A 27,673-nucleotide genomic window follows, 5' to 3' on the forward strand; every position below is an offset into this window, starting at 1 on the left:
GGCGTTGCACGCGACCAACCAAAACACGGAAGTAACGCTGCTCAGAGAGCTAAAAGTCGCATGAAAGTCGCAGTTGCTTCTTTATTTGTGGGAGTAATTTTTATCATTCACCATGGAAGACCAGGAGATGCAGCTTAAAGTCAGACGAGGTAGGTCCGACCCATATCCTCGTTTTTCGTGTTTCAAGTTAGCTGGCTCGCTAGCCACTATCGACAATGTCGTTTTAAAGTGTTGACCCACGAGTTTCATTTGTGCTGTTCTTAGTACGCTCGATTTATTTGAATCTACAGTGAGTGAGAAATTCACGGAGAGCATGTATGTCCTGGCTAACGAGCCGTCCGTGGCTCTGTACAGACTGCAGGAGCATGTCAGGAGATCCCTACCTGAGTTGGCGCAGCATAAGGTATCAACCATCCACACCACACACACTTTCATGACTATTACACGTTCCTCAGACACTTTATTTGCAACAAACTTACGAGGTCTCGAGCAATAACTCTGTCTGAAATTTTTATAATTTACTTGATCAGTTGCCCCCCTCCCCCTTTTGATTTATCTTATAGACAGACATGCAGAGCTGGGAGGAGCAGAGCCAAGGAGCCATCTACTCAGTCGAATATGCCTGCAGGTCCGTTGGGCTCCTACTCCTACTATATGCATGCGCCTTTGTTGTAATGACGCATGGAAATTCCTTTTATTTATGTTTTGTTATCTGTGCAGTGCCGTGAGAAGCATGGCCAAAAGCAGCGTGTATTTCAAAAATATTGACGGCCTCCTGCGACACGCCATCAGCATGAAGGAGCAGATGAGCATCTCTCAAGGACGTAGGTAAGTAACCAGCGCTCTAACCATTGTTTCTTTTTTTTTCTCCCAATCCTATGTGGGTATTTTTCTTTTCTTGTATCATGTTTTTCTGAGTTTTATTTTTTGTGTGTTTGTGTCCCACCTGCCATCCACCTGCATTTTTTTTTTGCATGATGTAAGTCCTCCTCACAGTCCCCTTGTTGCCGCTTCATGTGCCTCATCCACCTCACCTTCCTCATGACAGCGCTAGTTCCAAGGTCAGTAGTTCCTCCTAACACGCTTTCCAAATACCATAGAGCAAGCCTATTTTTTATTTTAAGGATTCATTTAATTTGAATTGGTGAGAAATCATTTGAGAGAACATAACAAAGATGCCACAGTGTGTATAAATATTTGGAAAATATCTGAAGAATAAAGAAGAGATTTAAAAAAAAATCTATACATTAAAATGTTTGCACCCTGGGATCAAAACATAGTAAAAAATACATCATGTTTTGCCATAACATACACTCAACATAAATAATGAACAGAAGAGATTAATGTATTATAACAAAATGGATCAAGGAAACATTTCTCAATAATTTGTGCCGACTTGACGGGCAACAAAGTCAGTATTTGGGCGATCCAAGTTTGTGAAAACCGGGAATAGTGAAATGATACTTACATACATACATACATATGAAAAAAAATATATTTCTCATCACTTGGGGTCCAATCACACACACAATGAGATATCCTACATGAAATATATTAAGAAAAGGACAGGAGGAGTAACTGCCAAGCAACTCCAGGCACACGTAGTCTGTGAACAACTACAGCGCAGCTCAGCCTCTGACTAGCTAACATCACCGCTACCAATAAATCTGGGATTACTTCCAGTTTCACACTGAGTACCACCACAATAGAAAAGCGATTTGAAACGTGTTCCTGTTCTCACGAGTTTTGTTTTTCCTTTTGCTCCCTTACCATGCCGAATGCGCACTGAACCGTGGGCCCAAAATCAGAAATCTGTGATTTCTTACGTACCATTACATCAAATTCAACAAAAGTGTTTTTTGATTATTTTGCATTCAACAAAAAAAAAATGCCCAAAATGTTTATTTACACAGAAATAATGATGATCCTCTTCTGAATTTAATCACAAATTGACTTCAAATCTGGGCCCGTTTAGTTGAACACAAAACGAATATTCTGTTGCGAATGGTAAGTGGTGGAGACGGGTTAACTGTACAGTCTTCTGCCATCTAGTGGAAAAGCATTTAGTTGTTCTGACTCCTGCCAGGCATAGTCAGAGGAACAAAAATAATTTTGGAGTAAACAATTATAATAATAAAATCATCCATCCATTTTCTTTGCCGCTTATCCTCACAAGGGTCGCAGGAGTGCTGGACCCTGTCCATGCTGTTAATGGGCAGGAAGCAGGCTACACCCTGAACTGGTTGCCAGCCAATCGCAGGGCACATAGAGACAGACAACAGCCGCACTCACAATCACACCTAGGGGCAATTTAGAGTGTCCAATTAATGTTTCATGTTTTGGGGATGTGGGAGGAAGCCGGAGTGCCCAGAGGAAACCCATGCAGGCACGGGGAGAACATGCAAACTCGACACAGGCAAGGCCAGGATCGAACCCGGGTCCTCAGAACCGTGAGGCCGACGCTTTATCAGCTTATCCGCCGTGTCGCCATAATAAAATCATTTTCAAAGAAATTAAGTGACATTAAATCATTTTCTGCAGCACAATGCTACACGAGGTCAATGCATAAAAGTATATTGCAAATAATATTCAATAGATGATCACAATTTGATTAATTTCTTAATTTTTCAGTCAACTTTAAAAAGCTTTATCGAGTCACGAGTGGATTTCTAGTTCCATTTCCAGGTGGTCTGGAACATTAAAGGAAGTAAGAGTCAATTACATGTCCACGCCCACTTATTGAAATCCTCTTCTTCACACGAGCGTCGAATCTTTTGCGGTAATCCCCGATTTGCGCGCCAGGACGCTCCTCATCTCGTCGTTGACCCCATTCCAGGGTTTAGTCTTGAGGAAAACGGAATCGGAAGATAAGCTCCTGTGTGAGCGAGGACAGCTGCCGCCCCCGCCGCTGTGGCCGTCCAGGTTACTCGAGTGGCCTTGCAGTTCTTCTCCGACGCTGGAGTATTCTTCGTGCGGGTGGTGCTGCTGCTGGTGTCTGGGGCTGCTGGACGGCGTGAGCGACATGTGATGCTGGAGGTGCGACGGTCTGCGGGGCACTCGCAGCTTGTCTACGCCGATTTTCAGCTCGCAGGGCCACGACACGGGGCTGTTGTTGCCGCTTCGGTGCTCGTTGCGAAAGAGCGTTTCGAGATGGTCTCCGGTGCCGCGTTTGGCTGCCCGAGAGGCCTTGACAAGCGAGTGGATCACCACTACTAGGAGGATCAAAATGCCGGAGGCCAGGACGCAAGCGCTGGCGATACCCGTCTCGGCCTCAAATATCAGCAACATAAAAATGGACATTGCTGTGAGGAAAGAGATGAAAGAGGAAAGTTGATTCACTTTGTGATTAATAGCGAAATAAACCAGTAATCAGCAGTCCCAAAAATTAATACTCTTAACTATCAGTATACCATATTTTCAGGCCGATAAACTGCGACTTTTTTCACCCACTTTTAACCTTATGCAGTGATGCGGCTAATTTGTATTTTTTTTTCTAACAGCCGCCAGGGAGCACTCGAGCAGAAAAGGTTAGAGTGAGACCAGTGGAATATATGTGCCGAGGAAGTTACTTTTACCGGTATCTTTTTTTTTTTTTTAACTGGCCCTGTTAGCGCTGTGCTTGCGTGTTGCTGTTGTGTTACTGCCATGTCTCAGTGATTTTTACCGGTATGTTTTTTTTAGCTGGCCCTGTTAGTGCCACGCTTGCGTTAGCACCACGCTAGCGTGTTGCTGCTGTGTTGCTGCCATGTCTCAGTGATTTTTACCGGTATGTTTTTTTTAGCTGGCCCTGTTAGTGCCACGCTTGCGTTAGCACCACGCTAGCGTGTTGCTGCTCTGTTACTGCCGCGTCTCAGTGATTTAGTTTTTTTTTTTTTTTTTTCAACCGGCCCTGTTAGTGCTGTCCTACTGTGTTGCTACTGTATAGCTCCTGCGGCTGTTTTTTTTTTACCTGTATGTTTTGGGTTTTTTTTGTTTTTTACCAGCCCTGTTCGTGCTCCTATGTTGTTGCTATGTTAAGCTAAGCTAAGCTATTAAAACTTTGAAAACTCTTTCTTTGTAAATATCTCGTGTTTCAATGTGTGTTTCAATGTGGCACTTGTGGCTTTCATACTCATGTATGTACCAAATGGTATTTCCCTTACAAATGTACTGGGTGAGGCTCATAATCAGGTGCGCTCTGTAGGCCGGAAATTACGGTACCATCTGTTATCCCAAGACAGCTAAATCTCATTTCAAACATATTTTACAATATTACCCTTAAAAGGAAATGACTTAAGGATTTGATTTGAAAAAAAAAAAATCCACCAGAAGTGTGGTATTACATACATATGTGGCAAGCATTCTCTTTGACGTCCAGTAACAACCGAGGCTAAAGAGAGCTCGTCAGTGAAATGTATCACACATACAGCGGTACTCTGACTTACGATTTTTTTGAGTAATAAGTCCTTGCTTGGTCTTTTTTTGGTGTGGCTTTGTGTTGCGAGTCAAAACTTAAGTTACAAGTAAGATTTAGATTTGCTGCCACTTGTGTGAAATGACCCCAAAAAATGGGGCAGGTACTGTGGTCCCCTCGCTGGTGGGCAAGGAAAGTCTTAGTCAGTAAGGAACTTTCATCTTATTGAAAGTTAGAAATCTGTCAAGGGGCTGCTGTAGGCCACACCTCACACCCAGAAGCTCACATGCATCCATAGTATATAGAGTAATTACTCGATAAAATGTAGTTTGAGGGCCGTAACAGATTAATGTCATTTCAGTTCATTTAAATGTAGAAGATTGATTCTATGGCTAGTTTTCCGTGGTGTTCAATGTTCATCTGTCCGTTTTGTGACTTGACAAAAGGGGAAAAGTGTCTGACACCTGGGTGTCTTTACTTTTTGTGCAGAAAAAGGACAGTGGATCCCGGCATGCCAAGGGACACAGGAGAGAAGCACAACTCCGGAATGTGACGACACTTCCCGACCTTTCCCCATTTTCTGCTCCTTCTCTCCGCTACCTCTTTGATTGAAGCGGAGCGGTCGACGTCCTCAGCCCCGTCACCGCCTAGTCCACCTCCCGCCGGCACAAGCCGCTCAGCGGAACGGAGCGGCCCAGCGTCGCCAGGTTCGGCTTTGTAAAACGCTAAAGTCATGGATGCGGCTCAAAGGGCGCATTGTTCTCTCGAGCTCGCTGGACGAGAACAGCGGAGCTGTTTTCTTTCTCGGCTGTTGACAGCTCACATCTTGGACGTTAGCCGTCAAGGACACTCCTGCATTTGTTTAGGGTTACTCATACGGTATGGTATGGATACACCAGCATCAAATATCGATATTGTGACGTATCAGTATTGCTACACCCCCATTAAATAGCAAATTTGTATTATCAATTAAGCATGAAATACTATGATGTAACTTTTTTGCTTGCGTTAAGCTAATGATGCACGTGCATCAAATAGCGATATTAAAAACAACCCAAAAAAAAAACCACATTTAATTTTGTCACAGTTATGATCATTTGTAACTTTTAGTAATGTTAATTTGTTTTGAAAAAAAAATGGTTCACTCACACATGCTTCAATTATTCAATTTGAATTAGGAACCCACGTGTGTTTTCTGATAGCATAATTGATCTCATATGACAGGCTATTGTGATACTATTTAATATGATGACGATATTGCGTGTTATTGCCACCCTTAGTTGATACCTGCTAAATAGACCGAAACTCCCAGGCAGAACAGTCCGATGACCACATGCCGCACGGCTCTGCTGTCCAATAAGAACCAGTCTGCTCTGTGGAGACAAAAGTGGAGAAAATTATGGGCTGACACACTTTTTTTATGTTGCACATGTACGTTTGGACACATTTAGAAGCTCATTACTATTCAGATTGTATGCAAAATTCTCGGGGCGAGGGGGAGTTGGTGAATTTGTAAGCCGACGTGGGAAAGTGAGAGCTGAAGGCTGTCCGCTCTTTACGGAATGAAAGGAAGGCTATTGTTATGACCGGGCTTATTGGATTTGAGAGGTAGAGGTATGGGGTGGTGGTGGTGGGGGGGGGGGTTTCAACAGTGGTGGCCACAGTCAACCTTTAATCACAACTTCATTCGAATGTTACTTTTAATTGTGTTAGGAAATATGTGTCGTGGGTTTTTTTCTCATGTCAAATGTGTTTGATGATGTAATGAAGTTTGGGGAAAGACTGATATAGTCAATTGGAACCTGGTTAAACTGATTAAAAATATATATTAATGCCACCGAGTGTTATACTAGCATTAGCAGGTGCACCCAAAAAAAGTGCTGAGTCGGCAGAAAGTAAAAATTGTAATGTTGAAGGATACAATAGTAGATACATCAATCCTTCCATTTTCTTCAACGCTTATCCTCACGAGGGTCGCGGTAATTGCTGGAGCCTATCCCACCTGTCAACGGGCAGGAGGCGGGGTACACCCGGAACTGGTTGCCAACCAATCGCAGGGCACATGGAGACAAACAGCCGCCCTCACAACCACACCTAGGGGCAATTTAGAGTGTCCAATTATTGTTGCATGTTTTTGGGATGTGGGAGGAAACCGGAGTGCCAGGAGGAAACCCACGCAGGCAATTTGAGAACATGCAAACCCCAGACAGGGAGGGCTGGGATTGAACCCGGGACCTCAGAACTGTGAGGCCAACGCTTTACCAGCTGTTCCACCAGTCCAGATACATCTCAATAAATTTGAATATGAAAGAAAACTCCAATGAAATACACGATAAAGACAAGCTATTTAATGTTAAAACGTGTTTTTTTTTTTCATTATTCTTTACAAATACATATACAATCCATTTTGAATTAGATATCTGCAACACGCACCAAAAAAAAAAAAAAGTGGGACAGGGTCAACAAAAGACTGGAAAATTTGAGGAATATTCAAAATCATCTGTTTGGATCATTCTGCATGGAAAGAGTTGAATTAGGAACAGGTGAGTGTCATGTTTGGCTATAAAAGGAGCATCCCTGAAAGGCTCAATTGTTTCCAACAACTGCATGAGAAACTAGACCAACAGTTTTGAGAACGTTTCTCGACCTCGATTTGCAAGGAATTTTGGGATTTCTTCATCTATGTTCCATAGATTCAATTCAAAACCGATTCTACAATTACTGCCCTCAGTTCCTAAACACGTTAAAAGCAAAAATGATGTCACATTGGTAAGCATAACTTTGTTCCAGTTTTGTTTTGTTTAGTTTTTGCAGGCATCAAATTCAAAACGAGTGGAACTTAAACATGAATCAAGCTTAGCCATTTTCAAATTGAATGTCTTTGTAGTGCATGGAATAGTATGTATGTTGGCAATGAATTGCAAGGAATGGAAGTGAACTGGAATTAAGAGTTTTAGCGTATTTCATTTTATCAAGTTTACATTATGATAACAGAAAAAAAAATGTTTGCATCGTCCCCTAAATGACTTTTCGTGCTGCCATCACGTCCAAAACGTTGCATTAACGAACAGCTGTTTTTTTTTTTTTTTAACTTAAAATGTGTTCCCTTACCTTTCGGTGTCCACGTCTCCTCGACTAACCTCGGTGGAAAAGTAGCCGTGCAGGAGGCACACCACCACGCAGCTCAGGTTGAGCGTGAGCGACAGAGCCGAGAGCACCGTGGACACCGGCGGCAGGAAGGCCCTGACGTGAGGGGGCACGACCGACGGGGTGAACTCCCTGACGGCCGTGTGTTGAGGCTGCAGCTGGAAGATCAGAATGACCGATAAAACCGACATAATGGCCGACAGAATCCCCAGTAGAGACAAAACGACGACGGACCGCTGACTGTAAGAATGTGTCATCTTCTCCTTATCAGATTTTAAAGTTTAAAAAGTTGTCTGTGGGTGAAGTAGAGGGTTAGCGCTTCGATGATAAGTGTCTCGTTTCCGACGGTACGTGAACGCCCCCCCCCCTCCAGCCACGTGATGCGCGTCCAATCCGCACATTGCGAACTTCCCAACAACAATGGATTTTTTTCTTCTTTTTGGAACACAAACACGGTGAGCGAAAGCCCGTAATTAAATCCTGGTGAAAAATATGGAAGCACTGACAGAATTTATTTGGAACCCAAAAACGTGCTTATTGTGCGTTATTTTAAACAACCATTGCCAGAAGTTTAATATACTGTATTGGGTTTTTGTGTGAAATTTCAAAATTAACCTAAAATGCATTAGCCCTTCCTGAAGAAATTAATTTGGCCGTGACTAAACTTTTGACTGCAGGTCACCAAGGTGTTCACTGTTTTTGTACTTTTTGCACGCCATGCTGTTCTCTTAAAGGGGAATTCCAGTGGTTTGCATTAACAATGTATCCAGTAGGTCATGTCATATGTATTCTATTTTGACAATGTGATGTTAAATCCTCTCTCATTTAAGAGTGTTTTGAGGAGATTTTTATCGACAATTACGAATTTTCAGGGGCGCTGCCATTTTCGCGAGTCACATGGCCTACGTGGGCGTATGTGACACGGCTCCGCCACTCGGTGGAGGGAGCTCCCCTTCCGAGCAAGCTCACGGCTCTGCCGCTCTGTATGGAAGTATTCCTCCGTCTTCCCAATCAACCGAAACTACTATTTCTTCGTCAGATGAAGATATATCCGAGAAATCAGTGCTGGGCATAGATGGCGTCCCATGTAATGGAGGCTTTGTTGCGGCATGGTACAAGTCACATCCGCCCACGTAGGTCATGTGACTCGGGAAAATGGCAGCGCCCCTGAAAATTCGTAATTGTCGATTAAAAAATCTTCTCAAAACACTCTTAAATGAGAGGATTTAACGTCACATTGTCAAAATACAGTACATATTACATGAACTATTGGATACATTGTTCATGCAAACCAGTGGATTTCCCCTTTAACGAGGAGATGCACTGCAAAATTCTCCACAGGTGTCATGGGCATTTTGTAGCACAGGTCCAAAAATGCTGGAAGAGTCACAGAAATGCATTGAAGTTGACATCCTTGGACTTGTCTTTGTCAATTCATGCATCGTGTCAAAGACAAAAGTAAGCAGTGTTTCAGTGTTAGCACGAATCAGGAAAAAAAAAAAGACTGTGGCACATGCTCTAATTTGGTGAAAGCAGAAGTGAGAAGTTTCAGGAAGGTGACTTCCGAGCGCCTTCTATTGGTCTTAAAAAGCTTTTGCTTCAATTCTTTTTTTTTTTTTTTTCTTAGGAGACATATTGTGAATTTCAACCATTTCCCAGGTCTGTGACATGCTTTGTGTAGAAGGCCAGCCATCTTGGCGTGACCACTTGGCGGCGAATGCAGATGAAACAAAAGGGCGAGATCTCGTGGGTGTCACTCCCCGACTCTATCGGAAATGGATGCAAACCAAGAAATTATCTTGGTTGTTGAATTTCACACTTTTTGGCTCGGTCAATACGAAAGGAAGATCTGTATGCGTTTTAAACCGTAACAGTCTTATTGTCACACTGGATTTTTTTTTTTTTTTTAAAGCAGCCACTGTGGCTTCTTTGTATTGTGACGGTTCCTTTTCAGAATTGCAATTCAGTAGAACAGAATAACGTTTTTAAAAGAGAAGTGACAAAAAATGAAAAAAGGAGAACGTGACAAAGTAACTGGATATCAGAAAAGACACCAAAAGACAAAGAAGATGAGGAAAGTAAAGCATTATAAAACTAGCACTATGGCACATTGGATTCAGATGTTGTATGGGTCATTAGTGCTCCATCCTTTGAGGGATAAGACAGGACAGGGTTGCGGACCACATCTCTACAACTGAAGAGTGGTGCAAGCGGTTATGTAAACTATAAATATCTGCAGGACCAGAGTAAAAGAGGGGGATAGCCAAGAAGCTTGCATAGCTACAGTATGTTATTTGCCCCCACCCAATAAAGAGGCGTGATCGGGTCCAGCAGTCTGCCCGAAAGTGGCCCGGGTAGACTGGACACCTCACACACCAAGGGATCCACAGGGGTCCACTGGCCCCACTGAAGTGCAATGAAAACCGGCCACTCAGAGGACCGCAAGGAACCAAAGCAACCCCCTCCACAGTGCCCTATATACCCGGCCACTAACCCCAAATCACCAGGAGAGGAACATAACCCCCCCCCCCCTCCCCCACCAGTCTCCTAAACCCACAATGTATTTTGTCCCTGCCCAAAAAAGGCAAGACTGTTTCCCCTGTTTTTGGGCAAAGGAGGGTCGATTGGGGCAAGGGAACAATCAGGGGGACCCAACCCGGACAAAACACCCACAGGACATAAGAGGGGAGCCCCCACGCCATGCAGCCAGAGGGGACCGGCTCCAGGACCACTGGCTCTATTTTAGTCCTTAAACAATGTAAAAATTGAGGCCCTGTAGCTCAGTGGTTAGAGCACTGGTTTGATAAACCAGGGGTTGTGGGTTCATATCCCACTGGGGCCTCCACTCCCTGAGAAGGGTTGCGTCAGGAAGGGCATCCGGTGTAAAAATTGTGCCAAACATATGTGCGTTCATCTGAGATGACACGCTGTGGCGACCCCGAAAGGGACAAGCCGAAAGAAACTTACAAACAATGTAAAAATTATTCTTTTTCAAGTCCACAGTCAATACCAGCTTTACAGATGCCCCCATACTTCTGCAGGGAGTTTGTTTGGGGTGAGGACATGTATTGTTTATCCCCGTGTGGCCGCTCACAGTGTTTAGACGAAGGCGCTAATGGCACACACGATCACCTCCGCGAGGAACGACAACGTCCCCTAGCGCACTACAAGTTCAGCGCAAAATCCCCTGGAGGTCGTCTGTTGCTATCTATTGCATCAGCGTTTGAGCTCGGTACCTCCGGGGATGATGTTTGTGCATTTCTCCAACTTAAAAGAGCGCGCAGTCCGACTGCATACGTTTCTTATTTTTAGCGTGTCGCATTGTGTCACGTCCTCAAAATAGTCAATCTGTTTCCCCGCAAGTAAGTCCGTGGATACGTTTCCTGCCTACTTTTGTTTCGTATTTTCTCTGTGACGGCTGTCACCGGCAATGGGTCAAATTGAATCGGAATACATGGCAGACCTCAATCTAATTAGTGACGCAGCAGTTTCATGGCGACATCCTGTTTCAGTACCAGTGGAGAAGTTCTGGTTCAGTATGAATGTTCGCGTGTTTTTGTTTTATTTTTCTTGCCGGTCACTCATGTTGTTTTTTTTTTTTTTTTTTTTATGGGAAACAAAGACATCAGGTGCCAGAAACATCTCTTTGCTAATATCTTACTGCGGGGAAGCCCAAACCGGTACTACTGAAGGCCACACTAAGAAAAATGGAATTTAAAAAATGTGGTGTGGGGGCCAGGACTTGTATCTTCAAAAATCATCTTTCCCCTTTTGAACTCTTGGAAATGCCATATATCGTATGTTAACGCCCCACACACCCAAAACATTTTTGTAACATCTATTAATAATAATAGTACCTTGTTGTACTATATAAAACATACAGTGATAACACGAATAACATATTGAGAATTGAACAATTTTTGCATTTTGGATCATAATTTCATGCTTCAGTACCCACTGATGTCGTGCGTCTTCTGGTGTGTGCAGCTTGCCACCAGGAATAAGTATAAAGCAGGTATTTCTAAAATACAAAGATTCGGTTATATTAATCATTTTTTGCAGAAGATAAAGAATATATGACTGTGAGCTATTTCAGTTGAGTGTTTTAGCTGACTTTGGGCGAGAGCCAGGTTACACCCTGGACTGGTTGCCAATTGCAGCGCACATATTGACAAACAACCATTCATAATCGCATTCATGCCGATGGACAGTTTTGGATTCAATGAACCTAATGCAGGTTTTTTGGAATATTGGAAGAGGCCAGAGTACTCGGAGAAAATCCAGTAAATGCAAACTGGATCCAGGAAGGGGCAACCTGAGATCCAAACCCAGAATCACAGAGCTGTGAGGCATGTGGGCTAAGCATGAGCATACAGAAACAGTTTTTGTCTATTTTATCAAACAATTAGTGAATTATAATTGATTGATTGATGGGCAGCACGGTGGAATCAGCTGGTAAAGTGTCAGCCTCACAGTTCTGAGCACCTGGGTTCGACCCCAGCCCCGCCTGTGTGGAATTGTTAAAGCACTCCGGTTTCCTCCCACATCCCAAAAACATGTAATATTGATTGGAAACTCTAAATTGCCCTTAGGGTGTGATTGTACGTGCGGCTGTTTGTGTTTTTGTGCCCTGCGATTGGCTGGCGACCAGTTCAGGGTGTACCCCGCCTCCTGCCCGTTGACAGCTGGGATAGGCTCCAGCACTCCCACGACCCTCATGAGGATAAGTGGCAAAGAAAATGAATGGATAATTATTTATGAATGAATCATACCTTTAGGAGACACTGATAGTGTAGTGGTACACGCCTGCCTTTGGTACGGGCAGCGTGGGATCGATTCCCGCTCAGTGATGGTGTTGATATCTGCCCTGCGAGTAATTGGGGACCAGATCAGGGTGTAAGTCCACATTTTGCCCGAAGCCAGCTGGGTTAGCCTCCAGCTTTCTCGCAACCCTTGTGAGGATAAGCAGCTTGGATAATGACATGACATAATATAATTAGCATCTATTTTTGCATTCATTAAAAATATAAAACCTATGTAATGTGTGTGTATGAGGGCTTGACATTAACTTTTTTGCCCACCAGGAACTATGTCTAGTGGTTTCCCAGAGTTGGTAGCCACTCAGCATTTTCACTAGTCACAATTTTGTTCTTGGATTCTTAGGTGTAATATAGTCTAGCTAGAATCAAGACCTATATTTACAACCCTTTTAAATGTAAATTACCCCTGTGTAAACCCAAAACCCAACTAGGTACTGTAAATGTTGCAAGACTCACCACATATATAAAATTCTGAACCTAAACCGCCACACGGACTGAGTCTCTTAAAATGTACACATAAAACTGAACCCACCAAAGTGGGTAACACCAGAGGCGGTGTTACCCACCTAAATGCATCCACATTTGGCCAGTCGGTGGCCTTTAAAGTCAAGCCCTGGTATACATTCATAAATATATATTCATATCATGTGTATGCAACATTTTTACAAACCATTTCACCTTTTTTTCCCCTTCTTCAATATGTGTCACTGCTATGTGGTCCATTTATGCAAAAAATGTAGAAATGGAAGTTCATGTCTTGGATTGGCCTGTGTGCATGGTGACAAGAAGAAGAGGAGGAGGTGGGGGGGGGCGGGGTGAGGCAGCCAGCTGTGTGAGGGCAGCGCTCTTCTTCTACATCAGGTTGTAATCTCCGCTGACACAGACGCAAACTTCTTCCTATTGGGTCGGACGCCTCCCGCGCGTCCATTGATGTGCAAGTGCCTTCGACGAGTGTGAGCAGAGTCAGGTGAGATTGCTGCACATTTACTTTCCGTGTCCAAATCACTTGTTGTGTTGCCGTGCAAGAAGCCGAGCCCTTTATTAATAAAAAGAGATGCTCGGCAACCCCGGGCTATTCTTACACCAAAGTCAGCGGTTCAACGGGGTAAATTGTGCGGGGAAATCTTTTTTTAAAACTTATTTGGAAGTACGGCGTACCGTTGTTTGCTGTGGAAATTGCGTCGTGCCCAGATGGAAACAGAGATAGATCGATTCAGGTCTGTTGCTATGCTGACTCCATCTAAAATATCGACGCAATTCAATTATCTCCTGTTAAAATTAGACAAATATTTGCTGCACATTACTGCACTTGGCGAAGACCCCATTGTTGAACTGCCTGACCCCCCCCCCCCCCCTTGTGTAACGGTCAACAAATCCAGCAAATGTTTCTATCTTTACGACTGCTTTTATCATAGGGTTCGGATTGGGTTTATCAAACTTGTCATATGTAGCGATGGAGAAAAGCACCGCATTCAAAAACTTATTATTTATATAAAGGTTCAATGTAGTCGTGCAGGTGTACCTAATAAAGTGCCAAAGTCTGCGCATAAGCGCCTTTAATTGTCCTCACTTACAATTTGGTCATCAGTCAATATGACACCATTTGCTTCTAAAATTTTAAAAGTTGGAAACTGTACACGGAGAAAAATAATTATTTTATATAGATTACATATAATACAAAAATGTAGAGTGTATGTATGTGTGTATATATATATATATATATATATATATGTGTAAATATTATTGGTATTTTATAAATAATAAATACAAAAAATACTTCTATGGAGGGCTCTTGAGGGGACCAAAGGATGTTAAATAGGAACCAACAGGAATATTCTTATTTTTTATTATTATTTTTGCTTTGTCTTCACAGTAACTGAAACATTCATTTACTGATGTCGGGTGGGAACCTTGCATCTCCAAAACACCCAAAGAAATAAAGACTGCCAAAAAAAAAAAAAAACGCATGTTTTCTGAGCATTGACATTGCATCATCAAAGAGCAATCCATTTTTCAAGACTTTTTATTAGTCAATAACGCGAATAAATGACACATCCACATGGGGACTGACCAATAGTGTGAATTTACATTTACCAAATTTGTGCAGGTTTGGGGCAAACGCCCACAATATATCGTACATTGTAGTATTTACAGTACGTGTTTGTACTCAGGGGAAAAAGTCACTGATGGCGTAGTGGTACACACACCTGCCTTTGGTGTGGGCAGCGTGGGATCGATTTCCGCTCAGTGATGGCGTTGATGTCTGCCCTGCAACTGACTGATGACCAGTTCAGACTGTAGTCCGCCTTTCGCCCAAAGCTATCTGGGATAGGCTCACGATTCTTCCGTGACCCTTGTGAGGATAAGCGGGTTGGATAATGAATGGGTTGATACCCTCATCTTTTTTGCAAAGATGGGTGGGAAAAGGGTGGGCGCATAAACATGTGCCACACTGATAGCTTTTTACCAATAAAGTGAGTGCTGTAATGTAAGCCAAATTTTATTTTGAGGGTGTGTACAGTTATGCAAACCAGTTATTTTACATTTTTTATTTTTCCCCTTAAGAGATTTTTTGGGGGTTAAATTGTACAGATTGACACATTAGTGGTGGGAAAGGTTTTGGAATGATCTACTGCATCTTGGTTTCATTTTTATATTCACATTTCAACACTTTTTATATCCACTATAAAGATTTACTAACACAAAATCTTACAAAATCAAAACTATTTAGGCATATACCATATTGCTCATCACAATATGTTTATATCTATAAAGAATTGAATTTGTAACTTGTTAAGCATATTTGGAAATAACATTCAAATCACATGAGAAAATGACCATGTTCAAAAAAATGAGTCATGAATTCTAGAACACTATTTACAGTACAGTATATATAATACAAGTGCATATAAATTCTGTAAAAAAATGATATCCTAAAAAAATTAATTATGATAAAAATGAAAAATGTAAAGAATAAGTGCAGTACATATGTTTAAAATAGCTGTTTGTGTACATCTACTCACGGCAGCTCAAAACAATATGGCCATCTTTGCATCACATAAATATCTATTACTGCTCATTCATAGGCGGCACGGTGGAGCAGCAGGTAAAGCGTTGGCCTCACAGTTCTGAGGTCCCGTGTTCGATCCCGGAGTTTCCATGTTCTCCCCGTGCCTGCGTGGGTTTTCTCCGGCCACTCCAGTTTCCTCCCACATCCCAAAAGCATGCAACATTAATTGGACATCCTAAATTGCCCCGAGGTGTGATTCTTTGTCCTGATGTGCCCTGCGGTTGGCTGGCAACCAGTTCCGGGTGTACCCCGCCTCCTGCCCGTTGACAGCTGGGATAGGCTCCGGCACTCCCCGCGACCCTCGTGAGGATAAGCGGCTAATAAAATGGATGGATGTTCATTTATTGCCACGTCCCCCCTGTCCAACTGAGTTTCTCGACATCATTCATCGTACTTCCTTGAGTTTGCCTGAAATATTCAGCCCGTACGCAACCCCACCCAGTCAGTACGCTATAAAACACACACACAAAAATCTCTCCTTCTGAAATAACTCATAATGAACTCCTAATCCAACTGCGCTTGTTTCCGCCGCCATTCATGGATACAATTTACGGCCGGAGCAATAACATCCACTGGGGCTCAAATGGGGAACCTAAAAACCGGGACACGGATTGTGTTCCGCTTCCTAGTTTACAAGTAACCGTGCTTAAATTAAATTTAGTAATCAAGATCAAGTAAAACTAATCAACATTTGAAGACGCCTGGCAGCCGCATAATGACTGGAGATCTGAATAGAATTTGTTGGCGAGCTTCTCTGGCCTTTTCCTCACGAGTCGTGAGCCATTTTGCAAAAGTATTTGCAATAAGTCAGCATCTACATGAATTGTACTGTATTGCTCAAATTATCCTGAGCAGCCATTCTTCAATTCAATTTCCAGTTCTATGGTTTTCATTGCAAAAAAAAAAAAAAAAAAAAAAAGATGATGATTATGATTATCTTGGCCCTTTATATGGTAACGTGGTGGGCATTTCCTCCCCAAAATGCCCAAGATGCCTGCGTACGCGGCACACTTCAGGGGTCGTGGGAAAAGCTACCGTCGTATCCTCCGAGCCATCGTCGGTATGGTGGACATGACACTAAATATGGAAATACATGTGCATTATTGAGGGGGGGCGGGGTGGGGGAAACCAGTGGAAAATCCTCCGGACTAGACGGACAGTTCAGGAGTTCACAAGAGTGGTACTCGTTGGAGTGGACATCCGCCAAGGTGTAACAATCTGAGTTTGGATCAGCAAAGAATTGTAGACTTTCAAAGATGAACACATCCTGCTTTTGCTTTATTTTTTATGGCTTTTCCAATCACTAATATCATACTATATACTAATGTGCTATGTACTAGTATATTATATAAATATACGCTCTATCCCTGCTATATCATGATTCATCTATTTTTTGTTGTTGTTTTGTTTTGTTTTTTACAGTGTACTTACTTTAACGTCCTCGCATGTGGGAAACGCGACCCACAATCGATTTAATTTGATTGAATGACAGGACAACATTCAAATGCTAAAACAGAGCAGCCACACTCACGCTGAAGCTGCTGTCTGCCACGGTTCATGCCCAGTTCCTCACCGCACACGCCGCCCCACTAGGCCCCGCCTCTTAAAGGAACGCATCTAGCAGAGATCGAAATACAACTACATATGTGGAAAATATATTACAGGGAGTCTTTGGGTTAAGCCGGTCTCGACCTAAGACCTTTTGACTTTACGTCCGCCATTTTGTCTGGCTAATGCTTGTCTGTGTTTGTGCGCCGAGAGTATCTTCACATTTTTTACCCTCCTTTCTCGACATTATCGCCCCAAAGAAGAAAACTGTCTTTTATCAATTATTCTGCAGCCAAAAGAAAATCCATTACCATGGAAACGAACCTCAAGATCATGAAAAGATTGGGGAGAGAGCAACACCACCAAGGCTTCAGTCGGTCGACCGTGGTGACGATTATTAAAGACAAAGCATGTATTTTAGCGCATGTGAAGGGTTCTGTTCCTGTGTTGGATACAATGATCACAAAACAAGGCTCTTTGGTACTTGTCGAGATGGAGAGGATTGAGGACCAGGTTCCTTCGCAATAGCCTCCCCTTCTTCTTCGCCATCCACCTCTCAGCAGTAATGCTAAGTGCATCATCTCATTTATTTCAATGTATTTTTTTTTTATACAAAGTATTTTGATGTCAATTCTGACTTTAATGGTGGAATCCGACTTAAGTCGAAGTCCGAGTTAAGTCGCTTCTGTGGGAACGGATCTCAGTCGTAGACCGAGGAGTCCTCGTATTTCCTTGCTTGAGATTCCAAACTTGTTAAGACTGAATCAACCGCACTTTCCTAATTTCCCCACAGTTGTTTGTGTTCACTGACAATGCATTCCAGAATGTTCTTCTAATTGACTTTTGTGTATGATCCCGATGTACATACTTTTCTACGAGCATTATAAAGTTCATCGTACTGGAATCCTCGTCTATTGCGGAGGTTAAGTTCCGGACCACAACTGCAATAGTTGAAATCAGCAAAGTAGTGACCATGTATAGATTTTTGTTTAATACATATTTTCTATCGGTATGAACTTACCCTGCTATTAATCTTTTATGTGGGGGGGGGGGGGATGCGCAATGCAGGGAATCTGTAATAGGTGAGCAGGGATATAACGGCGGAACATTCTACAGTGTGGACTTGTACAATTTTGTCTCTGGTGTCTTTGGACAGCTCTTTGGTCTTGGCCATGTTCCATGTTTGAGTCTTACTGATTGTATGGGGTGGACAAGTGTCTTTATGCAGATAACGACCTCACGCAGGTGCATCTGATTCAAGATAATACATGGAGTGGTGGTGGACTTTTAAAGGCCGACTAACAGGTCTTTGAGGGTCAGAATTCTAGCTGATAGACAGGTGTTCAAATACTTATCTGCAGCTGTAGCACAGAAATAAATCATTAAAAAAAATCATACATAGTGATTTCTGGATTTTTCTTTTTAGATGATCTCTCTCGCGGTGGACATGCACCTACGATGAAAATTTCAGACTCCTCCATGACTTCTAAGTGGGGGAACTTGCAATATAGCAGGGTGTTCAAATACTTATTTTCTTCACTGTATGTAGATTTTTGATGGGAAAGGCTGTTAATTCAGTGAAAGCATCTCAAGTCCTCTTGGAAAGAGCATGGTATATTTTTAACCCCATGAGGCGATGCAGTCTAAAGTTAGCGTGGCCCCTGAAGTCCACGCAGTCTGACACCCACGCCGTCTGGCTTACGGGGCCGGGTCGGGCGGGCATCAGTGCCCCACCGCACTGCTCGTCCCCGAGAGACCTGTTTAAAAATATTGAACAGATGACATTTTTTTTTTGGGAGGGGGGGGGGGGGAGGTCGTCTGGCCAATGGCGAGAAGCTAACAGTTGAAGGAAAACAGTGTTTGGGAGGCAAGTTGTGAACCTGTACGAGCCGCCCACTCTTCTCTCATGCATGGTCTTGAGAAGCCCTGATGAGAACTGAACTGGGGCAGCGCGTGTGATGACATGGATGGATTGTGGCGTGCACACTGACGTCCATTAGTCCAAGTCACAGCCATTTTGTTTTTCCAGTGGCTAGAAAACCTCAGCAGAGATGTATCGGACTTATCAGCACGCAGACATCTCCACTATTGACCTTCCAATGTGTGAGGCAACAACAAAAACATCTGACATAGTTGATTAAAAAAAAAAAAAAAACAGAATAGCCAACAACAACAATTAAAAAAACTATGATTCCATCACAAGTGGTTTTAATTCTCTTTACAACAAAGGCAGCAACATACATCAATAAAATAGCTACGATTTTTCTTTTCTTCCCACGGCAAACTGTTTGCTGGGTCACTTGTCGCTAGGCAGACTTGATAGGGCTCTCATCTGTCCAATTGCCCCGAAAGATCAACATGAAAGTTTATTTATACCAACTATGTTCACCAGATTGAATGATACACATGAATTTCACAATTGAATCATTGTTCTGTATTTAATTTCGTGAGGCATGTTCCAATCCGATCACGTGATCCTTCATATAAATATATATATATATTCTCAAAATCCACTCCAATATAAAAATTGCAGAACAGAAAGTGGATGGATACGATTGGGTGAAAAACACAGGTTTTATTAATTTTCTGACATTTTAAATGTCACAATGAGACACACACACAAAAAAACCCAACTCCAAAGGTTCTAAAATCTTGCCAAATGGAACATTATTAACTCAGTTTTGTATTAAACAATCTGGCCTCTTCGGACATGTTTGGAACTGTTTAATGACACCCGGGGGGTAGTTAACTGATGAATTAAATATGTAACAAAAAGTGTTAAACGTGTATATTTAAATATAAGACACTAGTCGTTTTAAATATCACCAGCTTAATGCTAACGGTCAATTGAAAATCACATTGACAGGCTAGTTAGAAGTAGCATTATATCACAGATGGTATTTACCTTCAAATGGGACATCCGTGACCCTTGTGAGGATAAGCGACAATGACAGCATCCCTGATAAGCATGTTGGAAAAAAACAGAGATCAATGACATTGGAATTTTTTCCCCCCAAAAATTGTAACTTTTAAAATTGAAGAAAAACATTGATGTTGCAAGTGCTATGACTGAAAATGAAAATATATGTGGATGTAAGACAACCTTTTTTTTTTAAACGCACTTTGGTTTTTTTTTTGGGGGGGGGGCTTCTGCTCCTCTCACATGCTAATCTGTTTTCGTACAGCTGAACCACAGAAGCGATGGGAAGAAAGAAAATACAGATTTCTCGCATTCTGGACCAGAGGAACCGGCAGGTGAGCTCACCACAAATCGTGTATTTATACTTTGACTCCAGCAGTGGTTCCCGCCCACTTTAGTGTGATGTGAGAGTCACCAGACAAGCTGTGTAAAATCGGACCAATATAGTATAGTTCTTCATCTACTGCAGGGGTGTCAATCTCATTTTTCTCACAGGCCACATTGTCGTTCCGGTTTACCTCAGAGGGCCGTTATGTCTGTGGCACAAAAATATTTAATCATCTCATCATATTTACATCATCAATCTATAAACTAGTTTTGGAATCAGAACTCGAGGGTAATATGTTTTTGAACTATTCACATTTGGTAACACAAAAATGCTTGTAATATCTCAACTTTATCATTTATGATATTGGTACAGATTTTTGATAATCATGGAAATTGACACTAGATTTGGCCTTGCTGTCCACATAAAATTATGTGGCGGGCCAGATCTGGCCCACGGGCCTTGAGTTTGACACCTGAGATCTAGATCTGTATTGGCATCACGGTGGCGCAGCTGGTCAAGTGCTGGCCTCACAGTTCTGAGATGCCAGGTACAATCCCGAACTCCCCTCTGTGGAGTTTGCATGTTCATGTGCCTGCGTGGGTTTTCTCCAGGCATTCCGTTTCCTTCCACATCCCCAAAACATGCAACATTAATTGGACACTCAAAATTGCTCCTAGGTGTGATTGTGAGTGCAACCGTCTTCTCTCTCTATGTGCCCTGCGATTGGCTGGCAACCAATTCAGGGTGTACTCCGCCTCCTGCCCGTTGACAGCTGGGATAGGCTCCAGCACTCCCCGTGACGCTCGTGAGGATAAGCGGCAAAGAAAATGGATGGATGGATGGATGGATCTACTGTAGCTGTGTCAGCGATGTATCATGGGATGCGTAAAAATTAAATGCTTTTGATGGCGGATGGTCCAATTCACTTGTGTATGAACTGTTGTGACATTTTTGTATGTATGTAGTATGCGGTGAGATTTTTATTTATACACTGAATATATTTGCCCCGCAGGTGACGTTCACCAAACGCAAATTCGGCCTGATGAAAAAGGCGTACGAGCTGAGCGTGCTGTGCGACTGCGAGATCGCGCTCATCATCTTCAACAGCACCAACCGCCTCTTCCAGTACGCCAGCACCGACATGGACAAAGTGCTGCTCAAGTACACCGAGTACAGCGAGCCGCACGAGAGCCGCACCAACACCGACATACTGGAAGTACGAGAAATCCGCCAACTTTAGATCCATTTTGTTTATTGTTTTCCGTTCCTGCCCCCTTTGTTCTTATTTTGGGATTTGATGTCAGACTCTGAGGAGGAAAGGCCTCGATCTGGAAGCCTCGGAGCTCGAAGGCGAGGAGAGCATGCAGGTGACCGGCCAAAAATATCAATATGGCGACGGCGTGGACCTGTCGGCGGGCCGCCAGCGTCTTTATGTCAGTACACACACACACACACACACTCGCACAATGAAATTCAAATACTTTTTCTGGTATCTGTACTTGAGGTCGTTTTTTCACTTTTACTGCCTCCATTTGAAAACAGATGTCCGTACTTTTTACTCCTTATCCTATCAAAAAATAATAATAATAAAGCTCTTTTTAATGTTTTACACACCTGAGGCTTCTCAGTACAAGCGTTCTGAAAAGTTAAAAGAGGAAAAAGTACTGGGGAATAAGAACATCGTCGTTGGTGTCAAGGAAGTATGTTTCATCATTGAGTACTTTCTTACTGTTACTCCAACTATTTGGGTGGCTCCTTTTTACTTTTACATGAGTCAAATTATTCTAAAGTAGAGGTGTCAAATTCGTTTTTGTAGTTCCGGTTTCCTTCAGAGGGCCGTCATAACTGTGAAACCGTAGAAATCTTTAATCGCCTCTAACTTACACGCAAAATTTCTGAAATAGTTTTGGAATCAGAATGCAATGCCAATGTGTTTTCCAATAATTGTTTGTGTTTGTTTACACAAAAAATGCTAATGACATCTAAATGTAATCATTTATGATATATGACTAAGAAATTTAGAACAGATTGTCACAAAAATCGTGGAAGTTCATTTGCCACCACGGGCCACATAATATCATGGGGCAGGCCAGATCTGGCCCCGGGCCTTGAGTTTGACACCTTTGTTCTAAAGGAGCAGTACCCTTACATGAGTACAAAATTGAGCTACTCTCCCCACTTCGGTTGATGTAATACATCTCGACCGAGAGGGTTCAGATATTTGTATGCCGGGGCGGAGATATGTTTTGCCTGGGTTGTGTGTGGGAGTTACGGAGAGTCTTGACCGTGTGTGTATGTATCGTAGTACCTCGATTTGATGGACTAGTTAGGGGAACGGGTCGTTTGTGAAATCCGATGTAGCAATATTTCTGTGGCCTGGAAACACCGGTACGGTGCAAAGTTATTGGGTAAATTTTCTCCTGGCTTGAAATCATCCAATACAGTCTGAAAGTGTTATAAATAAATGTGGAAAAAGCTTTAAAATGTTAGGAAGGTTTGAAAGTATATTCACTGTTTGAACTATGACTAGATTATTGGTGATAAACATTTTGGTAAAGGGCTGTCAGTTAGTTCTAGGGCTTTTTGCGGGAGGGCTCAGTCCCTTTCCCTCCAAAATAAAAGCGAGTGCTGTTTCCAACGAAGTGACCGGTGAGCGTGTATGGTCATGTGACTCTCCAGGCTCCGCCCCCGCGCTCCCCGGAAGCCCAGTTCCTGGCGTCGGAGAGCGGCTTCCCCGTCGCGTCCGGACCCGGCGTGGCCCCCCACAGGCCCCCGGCCTTTAAATGCGCCAGCCCGGGCCCGCCAGCAGCTCACGCCTCCTTCTTGCCTCATCACTCAGGTACATGAGAAACATTCCCGTGGGTCCATTCGAATCAAGATTGGCACCAAGTCTGCGGTCAGGTTGCCAATTCGGTATATCCACACACAAGTTCCCCCCGTAGTCTTGCAAATACTGGAGCGTGCATGCAGCTGTCTGTCCCCTCACAGGAAGTGTGTGCGGCCTGCGCGTGGAGGAGTGTATTTTACGAAACTGGACTTTTTCACCGCTGTAGCCAGCTTTGGTTTCTGTCTGCACTTGTTGTCACACCTGCCAGTCTTTGTGATGTCATCAAAAGTAACTCCACTGTGACAGCGGCTGAATCCCATTTACACATTCAGAACCAAAACCTCAGCAAGATGGCCATTTTCAAAGCCGGTACTTGAGCATCGTTTATGTGACAAGTTCATGATTTGGACCTTGAATCGGGGGCAAAGTACAGGACACTCCATTTACTTCTAAAACTGAATTCTCTTAGAGACTGGAGTGGAATTAACCCTCAATTCTCATGCTACTCACCTCCACCCGTTTTTAAAATTAACACTGCAGCCCATGTCAAATGTAATTTTTAGAATATCCTGTGGGCCACAGAAAATTGCACGGCAGGTCGCAAATGGCCCCTGGGCCATATTTTGGACACCCTTGACCTAAACCAATGGATATTTCAATACAAAAAGGCATTAACAATACTCACAAGCCCATATTCTTTATGCTCTGCAAAAAACGACTAATTTTACAGTCGGCTACTTAATCACCGTTGTGAAATTTTTTCTGAGAAAAATATGTATTTATCACATTTATTATTCTAGAGGGTTTTTTTGGGGTGGAGGGAAGGCTGGAATGAATTGTGCGTCAGTGTTAACTAATTTCATAACTCAATGTACCACTGTATAATGTGTTTTACAGTCTTTTGTCTTGTATCAAAGATAACCATTCAAAAATGACCTTGAATTCAAATTTTGGACTTTATTTTTTTCATTTTTTTATTTTAAATAAATTGCTGCGTTACTTTCCACAGTCACGCAAAGGTGCAAGAGAAAGAAGAAGTGTGAAGGTATCGCAGTTGCCCACATCATCTTTTTCACTTCCCCTCCGCAGGTATCGGCTACTCCGTCTTCTCCCACGTGAGCCGAGGGCTCGACCCCAAGGCCTCGCCTCGTGCGTCCCCTCTTACCCCGCAGGGAGACGCGGCCAGTCAGAGCTCACGCGCCGGCCGGAACCCCGCCGTCAGCAGGGGGGTCTTGTACCAGACGGGCCTGAGCAAGGCTGGGCTGCTTGGCCACGCTCTGGCCGGTTACGGCCTCGCCTCCACCGGAGCGTCTGGTACCTGACACTTTATTTACCCCTCTTAGTATTTCATTATGGACAGTACAACTTGTATATATATATATTCTTAAATATTTTCCCTTGTCAAGAGTACAGTCAACCGGGTTTCTATCACTCTATGAGTCTGCAGCGAGGAGCCGTAAACTCCTGGCAATCAGTGCAGACCGCACAGCAGCTCCACGGAGCGCACATCAATCAAGGGTAAGGATGCAGTATCATGCAATACAGTTGCGGTACATTCACTACGTTTCATAAACACATACTCGAATAAAGCCAAACCTCGCCTGAACAAAGACAATAAGTTTGAGAAGGTATTAATACAACTACATCTTTATTATCGTGTTATTACAACCATGAACTGCATTGTACTGAGAGCTTTTGCTAATATTATTTAACTCCCCTTCTACTGTGTTCCCACACCAAGCTACATCTTTTCTTTTTAATATCATCTTTGTTGATACAGAAAAGAAATTATGTCGCAAAAATACTTAAGAGTTATGTAATGAAATATTTCACCAATAGTCTAAAAATTACTCCAAATAATATATTATTTTCCATAACATCCCATGTACAGTTTACATGTGTGTGTGTGTATTATGAATCTGTGTAAATCTTAAAGTTTCATTTTACATCGTCAGTGTTCATTTTTGTGATCCATCCATCCATTTTCTTCGCCGCTCATCCTCATGAGGGTCGCAGGGAGTGCTGGAGCCTATCCCAGCTGTCAACGGGCAGGAGGCGGGGTACACCCTGAACTGGTCGCCAGCCAATCGCATGGCTCATGGAGACAAACAGTCGCACTCACAATCATACCTACGGCCAATTTAGTGTGTCCAATTAATGTTGCATGTTTTTGGGATGTGGGAGGAAACCGGAGAGCCTGGAGAAAACCCACGCAGGCATGGGGAGAATATGGAAACTCTGCTAAATACATTATTCAGTTATATTTTTCCAAGTCTTTTTTTATGCTGAATTTCTATTGCGTGTTGCAAGAATAACCAAGCAACTCCTTTTCAGGATGTCCACCGGGGTCTGCCCTTTCCCCTCTCCGACTTTCCCCTCCACCTTGAGGCATCCCCCCTGCCTCGGCGTGCAGGTCAAATCCGAACGCAGCTCCCCTGAGCAGCACATGACCTCTCCCGCCCCCTCCCCGCTCCCTGGCCTCGGCCGGGACCAGTCGCCCGCCAGCAGGCCCGGCTCATCCCGCCGCAGCCCCCCGGAAACCGGGTCCGGGACCTTCTTGCGCGACCGCGAGGACGGAGGCATGCCCGAGTGTGACGGATGGCAGAGATAGCTGCGCACGCACCGGAAGCTTCATTAGCTACCCGCGCACAATCTCGTGACATTCAAAGCAAAACTAAGGCAAGTGGACCTCGAAGCGCACGGCGGGAGACCACCGCAATGTGTACGACAGAAACCATCAAGAATTTGGTCAGTGACATCATTCTTAAAATTAAGATTATTATTAGTAGTATTTTAACAAAAATAGAAAGAATTACAAAATACATTAGTAAATAAAAATAAAAACATTATAAAATACTTTAATGATGGATAAATTAATAAATATGATTATTCTTTTAAATCATAATTAATTTAACTAAGTAATTTAAAATAAAGATATAACAACGTAAATAAAAAATATTAAATTGCAAATATGAAATTTGCCCTGATAAACAAATACAATTGAAATAAAAATATTGGAAAACTGAAAAAAAGACAAAAATAAATGAATAAAACAATTAAAAAGGACTATTTAAAAATGTTACCTAATCACAAGTAATGTATACTGTAATATTTTAAAATGAATACATGAAAATTATCGATGTAAATGAATTTATATACAGAAATATCTTTTAAAAGTCCATTTAATGTAAAAATTAGTCATTAAAAATAAAGGGATTAATAATTACAAATACAAGGGAAGAATTGGAAAATATATACAGCACAAGTTCATATGTATAAATGATATAATTAACAATAAAAACAAGAGTAAAAAATTAATTAAAAAAATAAGTGAAAAGGAAAACAATATCAAATTGCAAAATTATTTTGAGTGTATCAATCTCTTTTGGTTTTATTATGAGTGTCCAAAAAAGGCCCCCATGGCAGCTACTTCTGTTTGACCCAGTTTTGTATCTGCTTTGTCCATATTTGGCTAAGATTCCGTGTTTTCCTCTGATTGGTTGTCTCGGTGTAGAAGAGCCACTTTAAAAGACCGTGTTCGTTGACCGGAAAGGGAAGGGACGCCATGTAGATGAGGTCGCAAAATTCTAATTCTTCTCGGGAGAAAAACATTTCATCCATTTCAGTACTAGAAAAAAAGTTGATTTGGCAAAGTCCCCTTTGAATTAATTATCCTTATTCTCTTCATAATTCCCTGGACACAACTCTTGTCTTGGATGCCAGTGGACTGCCTGTGTATTTAATGAATTGTCCCGTTTCCTCAGTCAGAGCTGGTCTCTGCTGGGTCATGGACACTTTTTCTTTTTTTTTTTCCTTCCCCCTCCCACATCACTTGTTTCCCAGTAAAACACACTTTTTTTTTCTTCTGCTTTGACATATTTTGTTTGCCACTAGAGTGACTTCAAATGTTAATGAAAATTCCATTAATAAAAACCTCCCACACAAAAAAATATAGATATCCTTTTAAGATATAACAAGAGTAACCAATATTTTGTTTAAAAAAAAAATGGAAAATTCAACATAATGTTGCTGTCTTCTTGTTTTGGGGCAAGGGAGAAAATGAAGAGAGCAATAAATATACATCACAGCATATCATAGCAAACCTTGGGACAACACCACAGAAGCAGTGATGGTGGAGCAAATTATCGAATTCTGGTCTATGATCCCAACCATCGTGAAAGTTCCTCTGTTAGCATTTAGCTACCAGTAAGTGTGCATCCATCCATCCATCCATTTTCTTTGCCACTTATCCTCACGAGGGTCCCAGCTGTCAACGGGCAGGAGGTGGGGTACACCCTGAACTGGTCGCCAGCCAATCGCAGGGCACATTTAGACAAACAGCCGCACTCACAATCACACCTTGGGGCAATTTAGAGTGTCCAATTAATGTTGCATGTTTTTGGGATGTGGTAGGAAACCGGAGTGCCCGGAGAAAACCCACGTAGGCACGGGGAGAACATGCAAACTCCACACAGGTGGGTCCAGGATTGAATCCGGGACCTCGGAACTGTGAGGCCATCGCATTACCAGCTGATCCACCGTGCCGCCTGATGTTAAAACATTAAAAATACAAACATATATGGGGCTACTTGGACAAAATGAAACTTATATCATCACATG

General features: G+C 42.7%; 3 protein-coding genes across 4 annotated transcripts; 2 read left to right on the forward strand and 1 right to left on the reverse strand.

Moving 5' to 3' along the window:
- The first annotated feature begins 8 nt into the window (after nucleotides 1-8).
- On the forward strand, nucleotides 9-5,822 carry borcs8 (BLOC-1 related complex subunit 8). Of its 2 annotated transcripts, none has more exons than XM_061825972.1 (5): nucleotides 9-149; nucleotides 291-403; nucleotides 564-628; nucleotides 721-828; nucleotides 4,883-5,822. In XM_061825972.1, the coding sequence occupies exons 1-5, from the start codon at nucleotides 113-115 to the stop codon at nucleotides 4,944-4,946; spliced, it is 387 nt and encodes a 128-aa protein (XP_061681956.1). In that variant the 5' UTR covers nucleotides 9-112; the 3' UTR covers nucleotides 4,947-5,822. The 2 variants fall into 2 exon arrangements, with proteins under 2 accessions (XP_061681956.1, XP_061681955.1); XM_061825971.1 differs by lacking the exon at nucleotides 4,883-5,822 and adding an exon at nucleotides 985-1,061.
- Nucleotides 1,106-8,243, reverse strand: tmem221 (transmembrane protein 221). Its single transcript, XM_061825967.1, has 3 exons — nucleotides 7,505-8,243; nucleotides 5,681-5,766; nucleotides 1,106-3,302 (listed from the first exon to the last, which is right to left on the reverse strand). The coding sequence occupies exons 1-3, from the start codon at nucleotides 7,795-7,797 to the stop codon at nucleotides 2,755-2,757; spliced, it is 927 nt and encodes a 308-aa protein (XP_061681951.1). The 5' UTR covers nucleotides 7,798-8,243; the 3' UTR covers nucleotides 1,106-2,754.
- mef2b (myocyte enhancer factor 2b) lies at nucleotides 7,646-27,576 on the forward strand. Its single transcript, XM_061825964.1, has 9 exons — nucleotides 7,646-7,782; nucleotides 13,222-13,327; nucleotides 20,164-20,233; nucleotides 21,239-21,442; nucleotides 21,531-21,659; nucleotides 22,906-23,065; nucleotides 24,143-24,367; nucleotides 24,460-24,571; nucleotides 25,388-27,576. The coding sequence occupies exons 3-9, from the start codon at nucleotides 20,180-20,182 to the stop codon at nucleotides 25,662-25,664; spliced, it is 1,161 nt and encodes a 386-aa protein (XP_061681948.1). The 5' UTR covers nucleotides 7,646-7,782; nucleotides 13,222-13,327; nucleotides 20,164-20,179; the 3' UTR covers nucleotides 25,665-27,576.
- Nucleotides 27,577-27,673: the final 97 nt, after the last annotated feature.

Source organism: Syngnathoides biaculeatus, chromosome 7 (assembly GCF_019802595.1).
Source record: "Syngnathoides biaculeatus isolate LvHL_M chromosome 7, ASM1980259v1, whole genome shotgun sequence".
Taxonomy (NCBI): Eukaryota; Metazoa; Chordata; class Actinopteri; order Syngnathiformes; family Syngnathidae; genus Syngnathoides; species Syngnathoides biaculeatus.

Excerpts from the sequence above, each read along its gene's own strand:
- borcs8 (XM_061825972.1), top strand. The coding sequence starts at position 113 with ATGGAAGACCAGGAGATGCAGCTTAAAGTCAGACGAG. Across the intron at positions 404-563 it reads CTGAGTTGGCGCAGCATAAG|ACAGACATGCAGAGCTGGGA; the intron begins GTATCAACCATC and ends TTTATCTTATAG. Across the intron at positions 829-4,882 it reads AGCATCTCTCAAGGACGTAG|AAAAAGGACAGTGGATCCCG; the intron begins GTAAGTAACCAG and ends CTTTTTGTGCAG.
- tmem221 (XM_061825967.1), bottom strand. The coding sequence starts at position 7,797 with ATGACACATTCTTACAGTCAGCGGTCCGTCGTCGTTTTGTCTCTACTG. Across the intron at positions 5,767-7,504 it reads GGAGACGTGGACACCGAAAG|AGCAGACTGGTTCTTATTGG; the intron begins GTAAGGGAACAC and ends TTGTCTCCACAG. Across the intron at positions 3,303-5,680 it reads AGTTTCGGTCTATTTAGCAG|CAATGTCCATTTTTATGTTG; the intron begins GTATCAACTAAG and ends CTTTCCTCACAG.
- mef2b (XM_061825964.1), top strand. The coding sequence starts at position 20,180 with ATGGGAAGAAAGAAAATACAGATTTCTCGCATTCTGGACCAGAGGAAC. Across the intron at positions 21,660-22,905 it reads CGGGCCGCCAGCGTCTTTAT|GCTCCGCCCCCGCGCTCCCC; the intron begins GTCAGTACACAC and ends GTGACTCTCCAG. Across the intron at positions 23,066-24,142 it reads CTTCTTGCCTCATCACTCAG|GTATCGGCTACTCCGTCTTC; the intron begins GTACATGAGAAA and ends TCCCCTCCGCAG.